The sequence below is a fragment of the Notothenia coriiceps genome, unplaced genomic scaffold (assembly GCF_000735185.1).
Source record: "Notothenia coriiceps isolate Sejong01 unplaced genomic scaffold, NC01 NC01_scaffold00000339, whole genome shotgun sequence".
NCBI lineage: Eukaryota > Metazoa > Chordata > Actinopteri > Perciformes > Nototheniidae > Notothenia > Notothenia coriiceps.
Genome location: NW_011333040.1, coordinates 3400521 through 3415041, shown reverse-complemented (window position 1 = coordinate 3415041; position 14521 = coordinate 3400521). Strand labels below are relative to the sequence as shown.

At 38.2% G+C, this 14521-nt stretch overlaps 1 protein-coding gene across 2 annotated transcripts in view; it reads left to right on the top strand.

Moving 5' to 3' along the window:
• The window catches only part of tmem8b (transmembrane protein 8B), a 66102-nt gene that overhangs the window by 6313 nt on the left and 45268 nt on the right, over positions 1-14521 (top strand). For both annotated transcript variants that reach the window (XM_010767850.1, XM_010767856.1), the window contains exons 4-8: positions 2859-2992; positions 3454-3722; positions 6039-6421; positions 12736-12832; positions 13344-13467. In XM_010767850.1, the coding sequence (XP_010766152.1) occupies positions 2859-2992; positions 3454-3722; positions 6039-6421; positions 12736-12832; positions 13344-13467 (1007 nt within the window). The remainder of the gene's footprint in view (positions 1-2858; positions 2993-3453; positions 3723-6038; positions 6422-12735; positions 12833-13343; positions 13468-14521) is intronic.

The window sequence follows — 14521 nt, the reverse complement described above, 5'->3', positions numbered from 1 at the left end:
TGCACAGATGGAAGGCTGACAGGCAGGTAGGCCATCCAGTTATTTTAGCCGGGCCGGCTCAGATGATTGGTCGTGCTTTTTACAGTACTACGGCTTCCACAGATGACATTTTTTTAATGTATTTATTGTCAAAGCATTTAAGATATTCATTGCTATCGGGATGTTCAGAGCATTCCATGGAATATAACAAAAAGTGTTTCTGAAATAAATGACCCCACCTTTAATACATCGAAACCAGAATCAGCTGTTCAGAGCAGCAAATTAGTCACTATATAGTTATACATGAATCGCTAAAAGAGACTGGTTAAAGCTAAGCTTATTCATGTGAAAGTGTTATTTAAGATGGGTTGAATGACATCTTTATCGAAAATGTTCTTCATGGTTACTTATCTCCCCTCCATGAAAAGAATAACATGAATAAATATAATGTAAGTGTTGGTTGGGATTAGTATTCCTGATAGTGCTTCAGAGCTTTAAAAAAGCAGAAGAGTGTTTTCTTCATCTCATCATGTTCTCCTATTTGGCCACATAAAAACTCCTGCTGATTTATTTTAAAGGCAATTTATCTGTCATTGGCATGGTATTCAGTTGTGCTCCCTTTGTGGTTTCCATTGGCGGGCAAACGTGCACCAGGAATGCACAACAAGCAGAAACAGTTGAAATCAACATTGCATGGACAAAGGCATTGGTTTGCTTTGGGGGCTCTGAGAATAGAAGCTGTGGCTGAAATCCACTGACACACTGCATAGATGGAAATTACACATTCTGCCTTCTGAAGCAATTTTTCAGAACCAATCTGTGATGTTATCAGATCAGAAAGGAAACACGGGTGGAAGCGATGCAAGCGGAACAGGAGGGAATGCACTGTGCATTTTTTAAGAATCTCAGTAAAAATACTGAACACACAGGGTAAGGATTTAGCAACCAGGAACAAAGAAGCAGTGATAAATAGCTTTTCCTGTCAAATACATTATTTATATGTTCTTATGGGAACTTCTGAAATGTCCATTGTTTGAGAGGCAAGATCCTCTGATCATAGTATTTCATTCAGGCAAGTCTTTCTGAAAATCATTGACCTGTATACCTCTCTTTTGTAACTAATTGTTGAATATATTGGTTTATTTTTACCTTAAAAGCAACCATTTGATCTTGTATCTGGGTTATGGAGATGCTTTAGTAACATATCATTAAAAGCAAGGGTTGTGGGAAGACTTTTAAAACAATAACTCTTAACACAATCAATCACAATTCTGTAGGGGTTTATTTTCTCTTACTTACCCATTACTCAAACAGACTTACCATGTTATGATGATCGTTAAAATCAAGCTATTATATGATTTATTAGCTTTCTATTAAATGCTGGATATTTGCCAGTCAGCGCTTGCAACAGTCAGAACAATGAGGCTCACTCCCAGTGTGAAAATATTGCCAAGCAGTGTTTAAAAGTGGCAATTAAGTATAATTTTGGCACATATTATTCACTAATTAAAGTTTCCATCTGTCTTATAAATGAGCATATATCAAATACACTAAGGTTTCTTAGATGATATGGTCTTTTTCCATTTGAAGTATTATTACCGCCACAAATCCTTCCAGTAATAGCCTTATAATTATATTGAGAAGTAATCCTTTCCGTCTCATTACAGTATAGTATGTAAATGGAAGTATTTATTCAGGGAGGGAGGCGTGTGGTGCAGTGGGTTGTGTGTTGGGTTCAAACCCCATTGCAGTCAGCATGTCGTTGTGTCCCTGGGCAAGACACTTCACCCCAAATTGCTCCTGTGGGGATTGCCCACAGCATTGAGTATGACGCTTTGTATAAAAGGGTCTAACAAGTAACATGTAATGTAATGTAATTTATATAAGAAACTCAATGTACTGTGATGCAATACAACATCACCACTAGCTGACTGAAAAGTGACCATAGAGTTCAATAAAGCTGTACATAAGCTTTCAAATGTTGCATTTATTGCAGCAATATTGCGGAGGATTGCATTAGATTGTTCAGGTGTACCTAATAAAGTGAAAGCTCAGTGTATACCCCAGAGTTTTTCCTCAAATTGCATAGTCTCATAGGGTCACTCTGGCTGAAAGAGCTAAAGTAATGCAATTAGTCGGGTTTCCAATGGAGAGTTTTAGAGCTATATGGCCTAGATGGACTTTTAGAGGCTTTCTGCCAAGACTGAAATTCTGCAGAACATAAATGAATGCCTATATCTATTTTTGGCATTGGAAAGAGTCACATTTAAAGCCATCATAAGATGTCTTCACTTATACTGTAAAAACATTGGCCTTAAAAACTCCATACTGGTTGAGCCTTCATTAAAACACAACTTGCTGTACAAGACACATTTGCTGGTCCAACTGACAGGCTGTAATAAATCAAAGGGTCACTTCGGCAGCTCCCGGACTAATGACATGCCACAGTAATTGTGGCTCGAGCAGGCAGGGTCACTGATCGTCTGACAGGAATGAAGGGCCTTATTTGGCATTCACACCTGTCCTTTTGAATCTGCCGCAAAAATAACCCCTTTCCCTTTTTTAAAACAAATGATTATGTGCGGAAAAAATGCACGGCCTCCTGGCTCGGAGTCATTCGGTGTGCTCGGCTCATCTCACAGAGTAATGCACATCAAGCTTTAATGGTTCAGAACAACATGAGTGAAATACTGGCTGCATATTACGCTGTGTGGCAGGCCGAGGGAGGACAGAGCCATATTAATCCAGGAGGCTGACACAAAGTCCATTAGGATCCCTCAGCCAGTCTGAATGATATCTAATGTCCTCCTTACCAGCTTTTAAGAAATATTGCTGAGTTAACCGCTAACATGCCGTCTGCTGCTGTGTTTTGTTTCTAGGGTCTCTCTGAAGAATGCCAGTATCTGTTTCAACCTCAGCTCATCGTCCAGAGGCTCGTTGGGATTTCGGTGCTTTACCCTGGATACTTCATTGACCAGATGATCCCTGTCCATAACAGATCTGCACTTTATAAGCAAGTCTTCTATTATTCCCCACTACACCTCTTAATTTCCTTCTTATGGTTTTTTCTCAGTGTTCTCTGTGAGCTTATTGAGCATTTTCATTTTAAAAGATGCAATTTCAAAGTGTGTGCTTACAGTGTGAGCATCTTTATTGACTTCCTCTTCTCTAAAAGTCACCTCAACGTTGTGAGCAGAGGAATATGAAAAATGTTTTTAATATTCTTATATTCTTATATATCTGCCTAAAAAAAGCAAAGGATTTATTACCCTGGTAGCAATTCATATAATTAGAACTGAAAAGACACATTGTTCTTTCATAATAATTATTGTAACATTTTCTATCCAGTATTTTTATCTAATAAATATGAATGTGTGTGTGTGTGTGTGTGTGTGTGTGTGTGTGTGTGTGTGTGTGTGTGTGTGTGTGTGTGTGTGTGTGTGTGTGCTTGTGCTTGTGCTTGTGCTTGTGCAGAGTGTTCATCCCCAATTATATATCAAAGGTGAAGGTTCAGCTGGTAAACTGCAGCACCAAGAACAGGAGCAGCGACAGTTGTCCTGTGGTGTTGAAGATAAGAGCGCGGGCGCCGCCGGTGCATAACTCAAGTGCCCTCGACTGCAGGGAGTGGAACCCCTGTGAGTTAGACACGCTCGTGCCTGCCTGGGAACAATGGTACTACATCCTGGTGGAGAGATATCTAACTAACTCCAACGTCTACTTCCGCATTGGTGTGCAGGTCACAGGTGAGTGTCTTTTAAAATGTGATTAATGAGTCTGCGGCTTTGTTTGTTTTGTTTTTTCATTTTTATGAATTTCTGTTGCCTAAATGTAGGTTTCACGGCTTACTATAAAGAAAATACCTTTCTTTATATGAGAATTTTTTTTTAATCAAACATCAACGTCAAACAAAAAACACACTTACAGTAAACACTGAGAATAAAAAAGATTACCCCTCATCTATTTACCTTTCCCTTTTTTCTCCATACTGGTACCCCAATATATATTCAACTGTATTTGTAATGTAATGGCTACATTATAGATCTGACCCTCATAGTGTGATATTTGCTTTATTTCTTACATTTACAATCACTTATATGGGAAAATTATGGGTAGGTTATACGTTTATCATTTTTCGTATTATTTTATTAGGTTTAAAAATGTTATTTGAGTTCTCTAGTTTTTTTTCTCTTTTTTTCTTAATATGAAAATATCTTATCAGTATTTTTTTATTTATTTTACCAATTTGGCCAATTAAACAAAATGATGACATGATTTATGAGAGGTAATGTGTTTGTTATTACTCTCACTAGAATAAATTGCGTTTTGTTGACACATTCTGAGCGCTGTTTGCTTCCAGCCTCATTCAAAAATGTTCTTCCTGCTGCTTTTGATGTGCAATTCAACATGATACTGGGGTCGTTTTTTATAAACCTGAAATCTCATTAACTGCACCAAATAAAAGTGGATTTTTGCAAGTCAAAGAAGAAAGGATTTTGGTTTTATATTGGCCCAGGCTCTTTAAAAACATGACTGATTCTTAGGTGTAATTTATCCTTAAAAAAACAAAAATAAAATGTCTTTTAAAACTTTCCAATATGCTAAAGCTTCTCATAGATGCGAGAGGGACAAATTAATTTGGAACATGTGTACTGATCAGGAAACAATGGCCAGACACCGCCGGACAATTAGTAGAGTTGTTGGAGTAAAGGATGTAGCGTAAACAGAGGGAATTCTTATGGGATCGCTAGGAAGCCAGTGATCGGACGCTAAAGTGCTGCAGGCTGTGTGGAGAGAGTGGAGATATTTTTTATGCTCACTCTACAGGGATGGCTCAGAAATCTGTGGGAAGTCGTCTCCCGCGTAGCGATCCCCTGCCTGTGTTGGACACTGTACAGTGCACTTTGTCACCATAGCAACACAGAGACTAATTATTCACACTCTGTTTCTCCCCCCGCCTGCCGGGCAGATCTTACTTGACCTTTTTGTGGATTTCAATTGAAGAACACCTCAGGTTTAGAGAAAAGACCATCTGGAGTCTTCACCTTCTCAGGCTTTTCTCGCCATTATACCTTATTGTTGTTCCAAGCCTTCTTAGAATGATGTGCCCTTTACTCCAATCCAGTCTAATTTACATATTATTTTGGGAGCTGCATAGACAGGAAGTAGTGAAACTAGGTTGCACTTTATTATTTATTATAGTTGTTTATACCGTATATCCACGGCAGGTTTCCTGCCCTTTAAAATATCCGCATTGAAGAGAGAGTGTGTGTTGTGCTGTGTATGAAATCAAAAAGAAATCAGCTCTTTGGATTATAATGTTATGAAACAGTATGTTTACACAGCCCCGCCTCTCCCACCAACCCACAATTATGCATTCCTAAACATATTTGGGTCTTATACATCACATTTTCTTGTTCCTACCAAAGTTACAATTGCCTCGAGCCAGCAGTATTTGGTATTTCAGTATTTTTATGAGAGCTTCAGCTGTCTGAACGGACATCAAAATACTTCAAACCCTTTCAGAGACAACACTATGCAAACGAGGCTGAGCTAGAAAAGCCTTTGAAATCCTTTCCCCTTGGGGATTGGCAGTATGTGATGGTACTTTGCCAGTTGCCATCAATGACCATTTTGCAGAGTTGCTTTGTGTTGAGTGAAAGCATACTGTTTGCAATTACTGTGAATCTTTCTCTCATTAAAAAAACAGTGTTCGACGCTGAACCTCGCTGTTTACATTATTGAAGATAATTACATCATAAGATGATTACATTATTTATTATTACCTTATTATCGAAGGGGATCATTTCAAACATTTGCAAGAGACTTGGTTGCTTGGCATGCATAATATCGCAACTAAAATAACTGACTTGGTTATTGCCTGTTTGTTTGGGACTTACAGATTGGTTGTTTGACATTATGGTAGGCAGTGTTATTACATTACACAAGATGTAGCAAGGTACATTCTTGAAAGCTCTTGCAACAAGCCAGTAAAACTCCATCATACTGGGGTCGCTTTGATTGATTTTCTTTATGAATCTAATGTTTTCTCCTCTCACAAGATTGCTCCAAGACCAATTTGTCAAAGGACCAGTCTCAGCCCAGCTCCTCCATGAACATGCCTCAGTCTTTTGGAACGGCGATGGGTTTCTCTCTGTCTGAGACGCTGTCGGTGGCCTCCCTGCCCAGCCTGACGCAGAACGACAGTCACCTCCACACCTCTGAGGACAGCATCATTTACCTCCCCCCCACGGCCGACTACAACAAGTGCTGGCCCATCCGCCCGACCCTGCGCAATGAGCTGGACACCTTCTCTGTGCACTTTTACGTCTTCTTTGGTCCAAATATATCCATCCCACCGGACAGGGCTGCTGTGTTCGCCATTAACCTGATGCCTGTTTTAGACAGCGGAGGAGTCCTCAACATGGAGCTCAAACTCAACATGGTGAGTTGCTCTAGAGACACTATCTATTTTATTTAAAGGCACAATACATGATACAATGTTAAAAGAAATGTTTAACGCCAATTTGCTATTACAAATTCGTTGGAAGGTTTTTATTATGGTTATTTATAAGGTATACACCATGAAAAACTGAATATGAGTGATTAGGCGTTCTGGTACTGCTCGTATTTTGTTAGTTTTTAAACAAGAAAACATTAATGTTGTTTTATTAATGATGAGATTACAAGCACAACTTGCTTATTTTTGTTATCAAAACATGAATTGGGTTTAAATCCTTGTATATTTGTTTAAAATGTACACAAGGGCGTCTGTATCTGAATATAGTTTACTTTAAATGGACAAGTCTTAATATCAATGGCTATCACTTGTAGCTTGATAGCTAGCCTGCAACCATGAACAAAAAAAAAGAGAATAATGAGAAGTCTTTCAAAGTTCAACATGAATTCTCAATCTGCCCGTAAATATAGAGTCTGATAAATGTAAAGCGTCATCATGAGGCCATGATGCGGTTTGATGGGGAGATAAATCCTTAATGCGGTTGGCAAGTAAAAGAAGATTACCAGACACCTTGAGGATTCATAAAGGAGACATCTTGGTTCCAAATGTTGCCATCGTCAGCCTTCAACTGCTGCAATATTGCAAAAGATGAGATCAAAATAATTAAGTAAATATGCAACAGTCAGCGAAGGGAAACTAGGAAACGTGTCTGGCTCAGAGAGCATCTTAATATGGATGCTTTTCTAGTCATAAACGTTGCTGTGGAGCTGAAAAGGTTCACAATGGAAAGGGTTTGTCACACATTGAGAATTGAGAAGAAGAACATGCAAATATCAGCTAAGCAGGATCTGATATGTCTTTGTTAGGCTGTCCTTGAGATATTAATGCTACCTGCAGTGGCTCTGGAGAGCTCCAGGCTGGCAGATGGACTTTTGAACAATTCATTCTGATATGAAAAGCAAGGCAGCCAGTTTTGAAACAATGAAGCATGAAACTCTGTCAAACATCTTCAGTTCAAATGCTTATCCTGACATTTAGGAAATATCTTTTTGCGCTGTCTTCCTGGGAGTTGGATTGTAATCTGTTTTTATCTCTCTGCTTTCAGGAAAGATATTGGTCAAGGATATTTTTAGCCTGCAGATCTGTGCTTAGCACCAAAGGCAGAAGCAGGAAGAAACAACTATCCTTTAGAAAAAACAGAAAACTAAAACAACTGTCAGATGAACAGAGCAATCTTTCTGCAAGGTTCATTCGGTAGCTGTTGATGTCATTTTGATCTTATCACATGATTTTCCCCTGCAGAGGAAGTTGCCCAGTAATAATGTTTTCCTTTTTCTAAAAATATTTTTGATTGAAGACACATGACACATAGAAAAGACATTCTGTATATCAATGGGAACCACAGTTACAGATAAAAACAACTAGTGATCAGCTTAGTCTTAAATACTATTGTACATCAATTGAAAAGCCATACATAGTTTGATCTTCAATTGAAGGCGTACAAAATGTAAATGCACATTCATAACCAAAGCAAACTGTAAGACAGTGCCCAGTTATAATGTTATGGCATATGTTAAAAAGTCAATTTTTTCAGAGCGCTATAAGTATGCATTTTTTCAATTTTGCTTAAGATTAAAGGTTGATTTTTCACTGTGAAATACTTTAGCGTCATACACACAAAAGCTCCAAAAAAATCTACTGAACCGACTTTCTGATGAGATAAGACAACTGATGCTTGATTTTAAAATGATTTAAATTGTTTACATGTTAGCCACCAAGACACCCAAGACGTTTCTGAGTTTTTCAGCATTTCAACTGCAGTGAGCCTATGGACTTCTTTTTTTTAAAAAGCTTCAAAACATATATCATATTTTGCTGTTTTTTCATTATATAGGAAATTACTCTTTAACATTTAGATAAAATATCACCTCTAAAATCGATGAATGCAATATGTTTTTCGCTATACATGTTAAAGCGAAAGGTTTAAAGCTGTTATCATGCAGCCGCATGCTGTCTCTGCCTGCTTCCACTTTGTGATAAGCCAGCCTAAACTCATCTTTCATCTCCACTGCACACACAGAGATGAAATTGATAATCAATCTTCCCATCTAACCTCTAGTAGGAAAGCAAAGAGCCTTATTTCCCAAAATGTCAGAGAAAAACACAAACAGTTAACTGCAAGGAAAGAATATAATTGACAGTAATGAATATGATAGTTTATTGATTGACAGTTAGTTCAATTCTGGGGGGAGACCCTGACCCCTCCAACCCACTGTGTGTTTATTGATTAATTTTAACTCGGCAGATGTCACAGAGACAGTTTGCTGCTTTAAAACCGCTGTGTGAGCCGCAAGATGTATTCTTCAGAGACACTGTCATGCGATATTATTCTATGGACAGATTCCTCCCCCCAGCGGTGATCTGTCACTCGCTTGTCCCAGCAGGATCCAGTCAGGCGCTGCCACGGGGGGACTCTGGCAGATTTGCAGGGCTTTAGGAGACAATAGCTGGAGCTGCTTGTCTGCCTTGCATCACTATGTGAAAGGAATGCATATGGCTTTTCGTTCCACTGATACCTCAACCGGTGGTAAATCAGTTTAATTGCTTAAGATCCCTTTTTTCAAAGTTTTCTCCCGGTATGTAGACAAGACATTGTAAGCACTGCAATGAGCGTTAGTCCATGAGATGGTTGGACTTTTATTTTATAGTGTTTTTTTTACACACACGCATAATGAATTTAAATTAATGACTAAATAAGCATGGTAGATTACATATACATTTATTAATATAAATGTTGCCCCAAAAAAGGAAATGGCGATAAACAGATACAAGTTTTTCTAGATATTTTATTGATTTATGTAAATGTTCATTTATTTAAACAAATATTTCGATATTTTTAGGGATCCAAATGATGATTTAATTATTTGAAGGGATCATCATTTATATACTATTCCTTTATTTATTTATCTCTAGTTTTATGTTTGGGGCCCAAGGTCTGCGAGCATTTTTGTAAAATTATGTTTTTTAATATAAACGATTGAACTGAAAAATATGTTCATGTTTGCTGTTAAGATAAGATAAGATGTATTTTATTGACCCCAAATTGGTAATGCATTCATATTTTATCTGTTGCTAAGCAGCATTTGTATACCCAGAGGGGGGGATACTTAGGATAAAATATTTATTAATATTCTACTTATTAAGTTCAAGTATAATAAGTCAAAACAGAGCCTGTTTGATATTTTTCTGAACAAAATTCTAACTTATAATGGAGTTTATATTAATTAGTTTGGGCTCTAGGACGTGCAGCATACAGTCTCCATGCCAACTTCATCCATGTGTTTGCATCAGTTGGCATTGTGTCTCACTCGGCAGATGTCATAAGCGAAACTCCTGGGAAATGTAGCAAATGAAAAGCTACACAACAGATTACTATTATGAGAGTGGAAATCAGAAATCTGTAGTCATTATTTTAAAGCAATTACTCTGAAGTCTCTTCTACAGTAGTTTGCCTCAGTCAGTAACCTTGAAGATTTAATTGATGAAAGACAGCGCTCCTGTTTGAATTATGAACTCACGCACACATTCGTAACAGCTGCATAATGGATCAGGCATATAAATCACTATATTAAACAGGATTAATGTAGCAATGTTCACAGAAATGTTACAAAGGGCTCTACAACTATCAGCAATAAATAAAAACCCAAACAAAATGAGCATTACAAATCCGAGGTGAATTTAAAATGAGGCAAAAAACAGGCAAGCTCTACACCACTGGAACATAAATTAACAACAACGCCTTGCATGGGGAGGAAAGATTGACATCCTTTGTGAATGACTGGTTATGGAGATGGAGCTGGAAGATGGATTCAGACTCCAGAGCTACCAGTGAAATCTTAATGTGAGCTACACCCAGGCAGACTGATGTGGAAAACAAAGGAACCTTTTGATTTATACAACCGATCAATGGTTCAGACACGTGTTGAGAAGGATTTTACATATCCAAAAAGAATCATCTGTATCTTAAGAGCTTCATTAATGTAATATTCTGTTGGTGGTGGCATATTACATGAGGCGGCCTCATAAAACAACTCTTACCCAAAAGGGTATTCAAGATTCAAGTCCCAAAAGGATTTCTATTGCCAAAATATTACTTACCTGAACTACATTATATGTTTGAGTGCATTATGTATTATGGCTTAATCTAATCCAACCAATAAATGTTCATGTATTGATAAGTAATGAAGCAGATAAGTCGATAAGTAGTGGTCAAAACCGCATCCTGTTGAATTCACACTCAGCAACTTGCCTTAAAGGCACAAGGCTTGTCATTTTCATCATTATTGACACATTGAGGACTATGTGTGTGTGTGTGTGTGTGTGTGTGTGTGTGTGTGTGTGTGTGTGTGTGTGTGTGTGTGTGTGTGTGTGTGTGTGTGTCAAACATTAATATGCTAATTATGACAATTTCCCACAATTATCGAGTGATGACATTTTAAATATAGATGTTAATTACCACTTGGCTGGTTGATAGAGGCATACAACTGCGAGGGGGTAATACTTCACACAAAGGAAACACAAATATTCACACCTCTATGATATCAGTTAAAGCGAGAATAAGATGTGTTTTTATTTCTTGTTAGTTCATTTAAATTACTTGAGGCAAAAGTCCCAAAAACTGTTTTATTTTTGGCTGGATTCCTCCTGTGTGTCTCCTCATGCACATTGATGACTTTAGTTTTTCTGTATGCCAGGAAGAACGCACAACAATACTCTAACTTAAAAAAGCAGTCTTTTAAAATTATTGTTGTTGTGACTCTGGGCTTTATGTTTGAATGAACTTTTAATAGCACAATTGTACCCCGGGCACAGATGTGTACAGGGCATATCCTTGTAGCAGCAGTGCTTTAAACCTCTTTAGCAACATTAGCCACTCTGCTGTAGACATAAGTGCCGATGTACTGTAGGTTGAAAACTGCACATAGACTTGGGGTATACTCTGTGTAGCTATATTTGTCTAACAAGTATATGACAAAAATAGAATTTAAAAAACTAACTGTATATTAAGTGAGTGTTATGGGGTCAAGAGCAAAACTAAAATAAGATACAGCCATGCTAGTTTGTCTTGAGACGTTATTTGAGCTAAATGCTAACATCAGCATGCTTCCCTGCTTGCAACGGCATGGAAGTTTATTAAGTTAAGTGCAAACAATTACTAATGAGCACTAATGAAAGTTATGAAGTTATTTTGAAGCGAATGGTTGATTTTGTGAATTTCTGGTCATAAATATTGAACAAAAAATGTTACAGTTAAAGGCCTTGGTTTTTTTGTGTCTGGAAAACCATCCACCATTTTTTTCTCACTCAATCATCTTCTCACTGTAGAGCAGAGCTGGAAGTGAGGGGGGGGGGGGGGGGGGAGAGACTATCTTGAAATGCCATTGGGCGTGATTTAGTCTTACTACCAAGAGAGAAGGCCAGATGGTGAGTTTAGGAAGCCTTAAAAAACTCAGCACCTGGCAAAGCGTTTGTTGAGTCATTCCATTAATCAACAACTTTGCCAACTCCCGGTACATACATTATGCTCATTTTGGACGGGTGATAGAAATCGTATTCATCCAAGAAATAATTGCGATAAGTTCTCCCGACCACCAGGCACATCACCCTTTGGACACAAACGAATATGCTCTGCTGTAACCTCTCTTAAAAAGCAACTTTTACAATTTGTGATCGGCAGTTAAAGGTTCAGTAACTTCGCTGGACACTTTTCACAATAGTTGTAAAACATGTCACCTTCCCAAAGACAGAGACACTGTGAATAACTTAGAAGGAATTTAGAAACTTGGGAAGTGTCACATTTGATGCCTGAGTGCACACTGATACTATATGAACACATACAGTGATTTATTGCTGCTATTCATACTCCAGTAGTCCTTCCACCGGTAAACCAAATTGGACTGTAGTGGTCTCCTTTCACCTCTCTGCAGAATGAGTCAATTTGTGTAAGCATATGCAACTCCGAACGCTTGAATAATTCTCCAGGATTTATTTTTCATGCCTGAGCGTGTTAATGTATAATTGATGCTTTAAGGAGATAAACTGCCAACATCTTTATTTAGTTGCCTCGGGCAGTTAGAGGAAGAGCCGTTTCACTTGATTTGTTAGTTTTAAAGTTGACTTTTTCACAGCTGAAATGAGACCTGAAGTCATCACAAACAGCGTTAGCTTAGCAGCAGGATGGCAGCAGATGGTTGATGGTCGAATGGTTGAATGACATTAGTTTTTGTTTCATTTTGCAGTCTACGTTAAAAGGAGCTAATGTCACAGTGTTCGGCTGCCTGAACCACGGGATGCCTCTCTTCTTACGGGATAACTCATCATTGAAGTGTGAATCAGGTATGTCTAATATAACTTTGACAACTTGGACTGTGAGGCTCTTCCACATCTTCACCTTTGAGCAACAAAAACACTTATTCTCTTTCACCCAAAACGTTGGCCACTGTTTTGCCTAGTGTTCAGATAGCTCTTAAACTGACATCATCTTTCAGTTGAACTAGCACTCATGTTATCAGCACTCACAACAAGTGACATCTCAATATATTACTCACACACGACTGACATGTCACCCCCTTTTAAATGAAGTGAATCTTCAACTCCTTTCGGCACTTTATTTTCATCTAATTCTTGTATGTCACTGCTTGCAACTTAAATGTCACTTTATATTCATTCAGTATTCACTTGTCTAAACTCCATCCTCAACTATTTTAGTATTTTCTAATGTTTTTAATGCACAATTTCAGAAGCAGGAAAGCATATATTCATTTCAGAAGAGGTCAACTGTTTTCTTAATGCTGATGCATAAGCTCTTTCAGTTTCAAACCCTGTGATTTTTCTTTTTCTGTTGCAGAAACAGAGGCTGGGTTTTTCCTTTCTGTGAACACCTCTGCTAATATCACCAAGTTGAGGATCCCCTATCCACAGACAGGCACCTGGTACCTCAGTCTGCGCTCTCTATGTGGCACTGAACACGGGTAAGACAGGCTGCTTCTGTATTTATATAGATATGTGTTTATCCTTTATGATTACACGCTACTTTAGTGGAGATTGAGAAATGTAAAAGTGTTAAATCCAAAAGTGTATACAAAGATCAATGTCACGTAAATCTTACAAAAATAACAAACAACAATTAAAAAGTGAATAAGACAGCTTTAGATGTTTCAGTACGTGGATTTAGTTATCTTTGGACTGGAGCAACCTGTCCATGTTTCCCGTCTTCTTGAAGCTGGTGTTAGGATCATTTTTATCTTACAGACATGAAAGTCTCTATTTTCTCATCTAACAAGAAAGAAAATGTGCTTGAATGTCAATCTATTATTTTTAAAACAAAAAGATTGGTACGAATTGTTTTCTCTGGAGTTTTCTCTGAAGTAAAAATTCACGGAAAACAGCCGGATGACTTTGACAGTCTCATAATCGACTATTCAGCTTGGTCCCAGTGCCCCAAAGCAGCCTCTGTGAAACAATGTTGCTGTCAATTGCAGGATGACAGTTGCAAAATAGGACATAAAGTCCTATTTCTTAAAAACATATTTGTAACAGAATAAGTAATTTATTCCCCAACATTAATAAGTCAGTGTTCTAATGAAGACACCGTGCTCCCTGTTGAACGCTGCTGCCTCCAGGCCCGGTTCCAGAACAAAATGACTCAAGGTGCATCTGACATTAGAGAGGGTGCAGTGGTAAAATGCTATTTTTATAAGTGGGGAGTGGACCTAACACCCTCTAGGGGGGTCCTCACCTCCTCTAGGAGGATCCTCACCTTCTCTAGGGGGGTCCGGGGGCATGCTCCCCCGGGCAGATTTTTTTTTAAATATTGAAGTTAAAAGCATCAATCTGGTGTACTTTGAGAGCAAAATTAAGAGATCTATGGATCTATGTGCTCTTTGCTTGATTCATGCCTTCCCAGTCCCTTATCACGTACAAGAGCATGGCGCCAGTTGTTGTAGCCAGTTGTGGGGAAGGCATCTGACTTACTTGAACCGAAATGTCTACATGCATAGCAGAAGATGGCATCTTTTTTCTTTA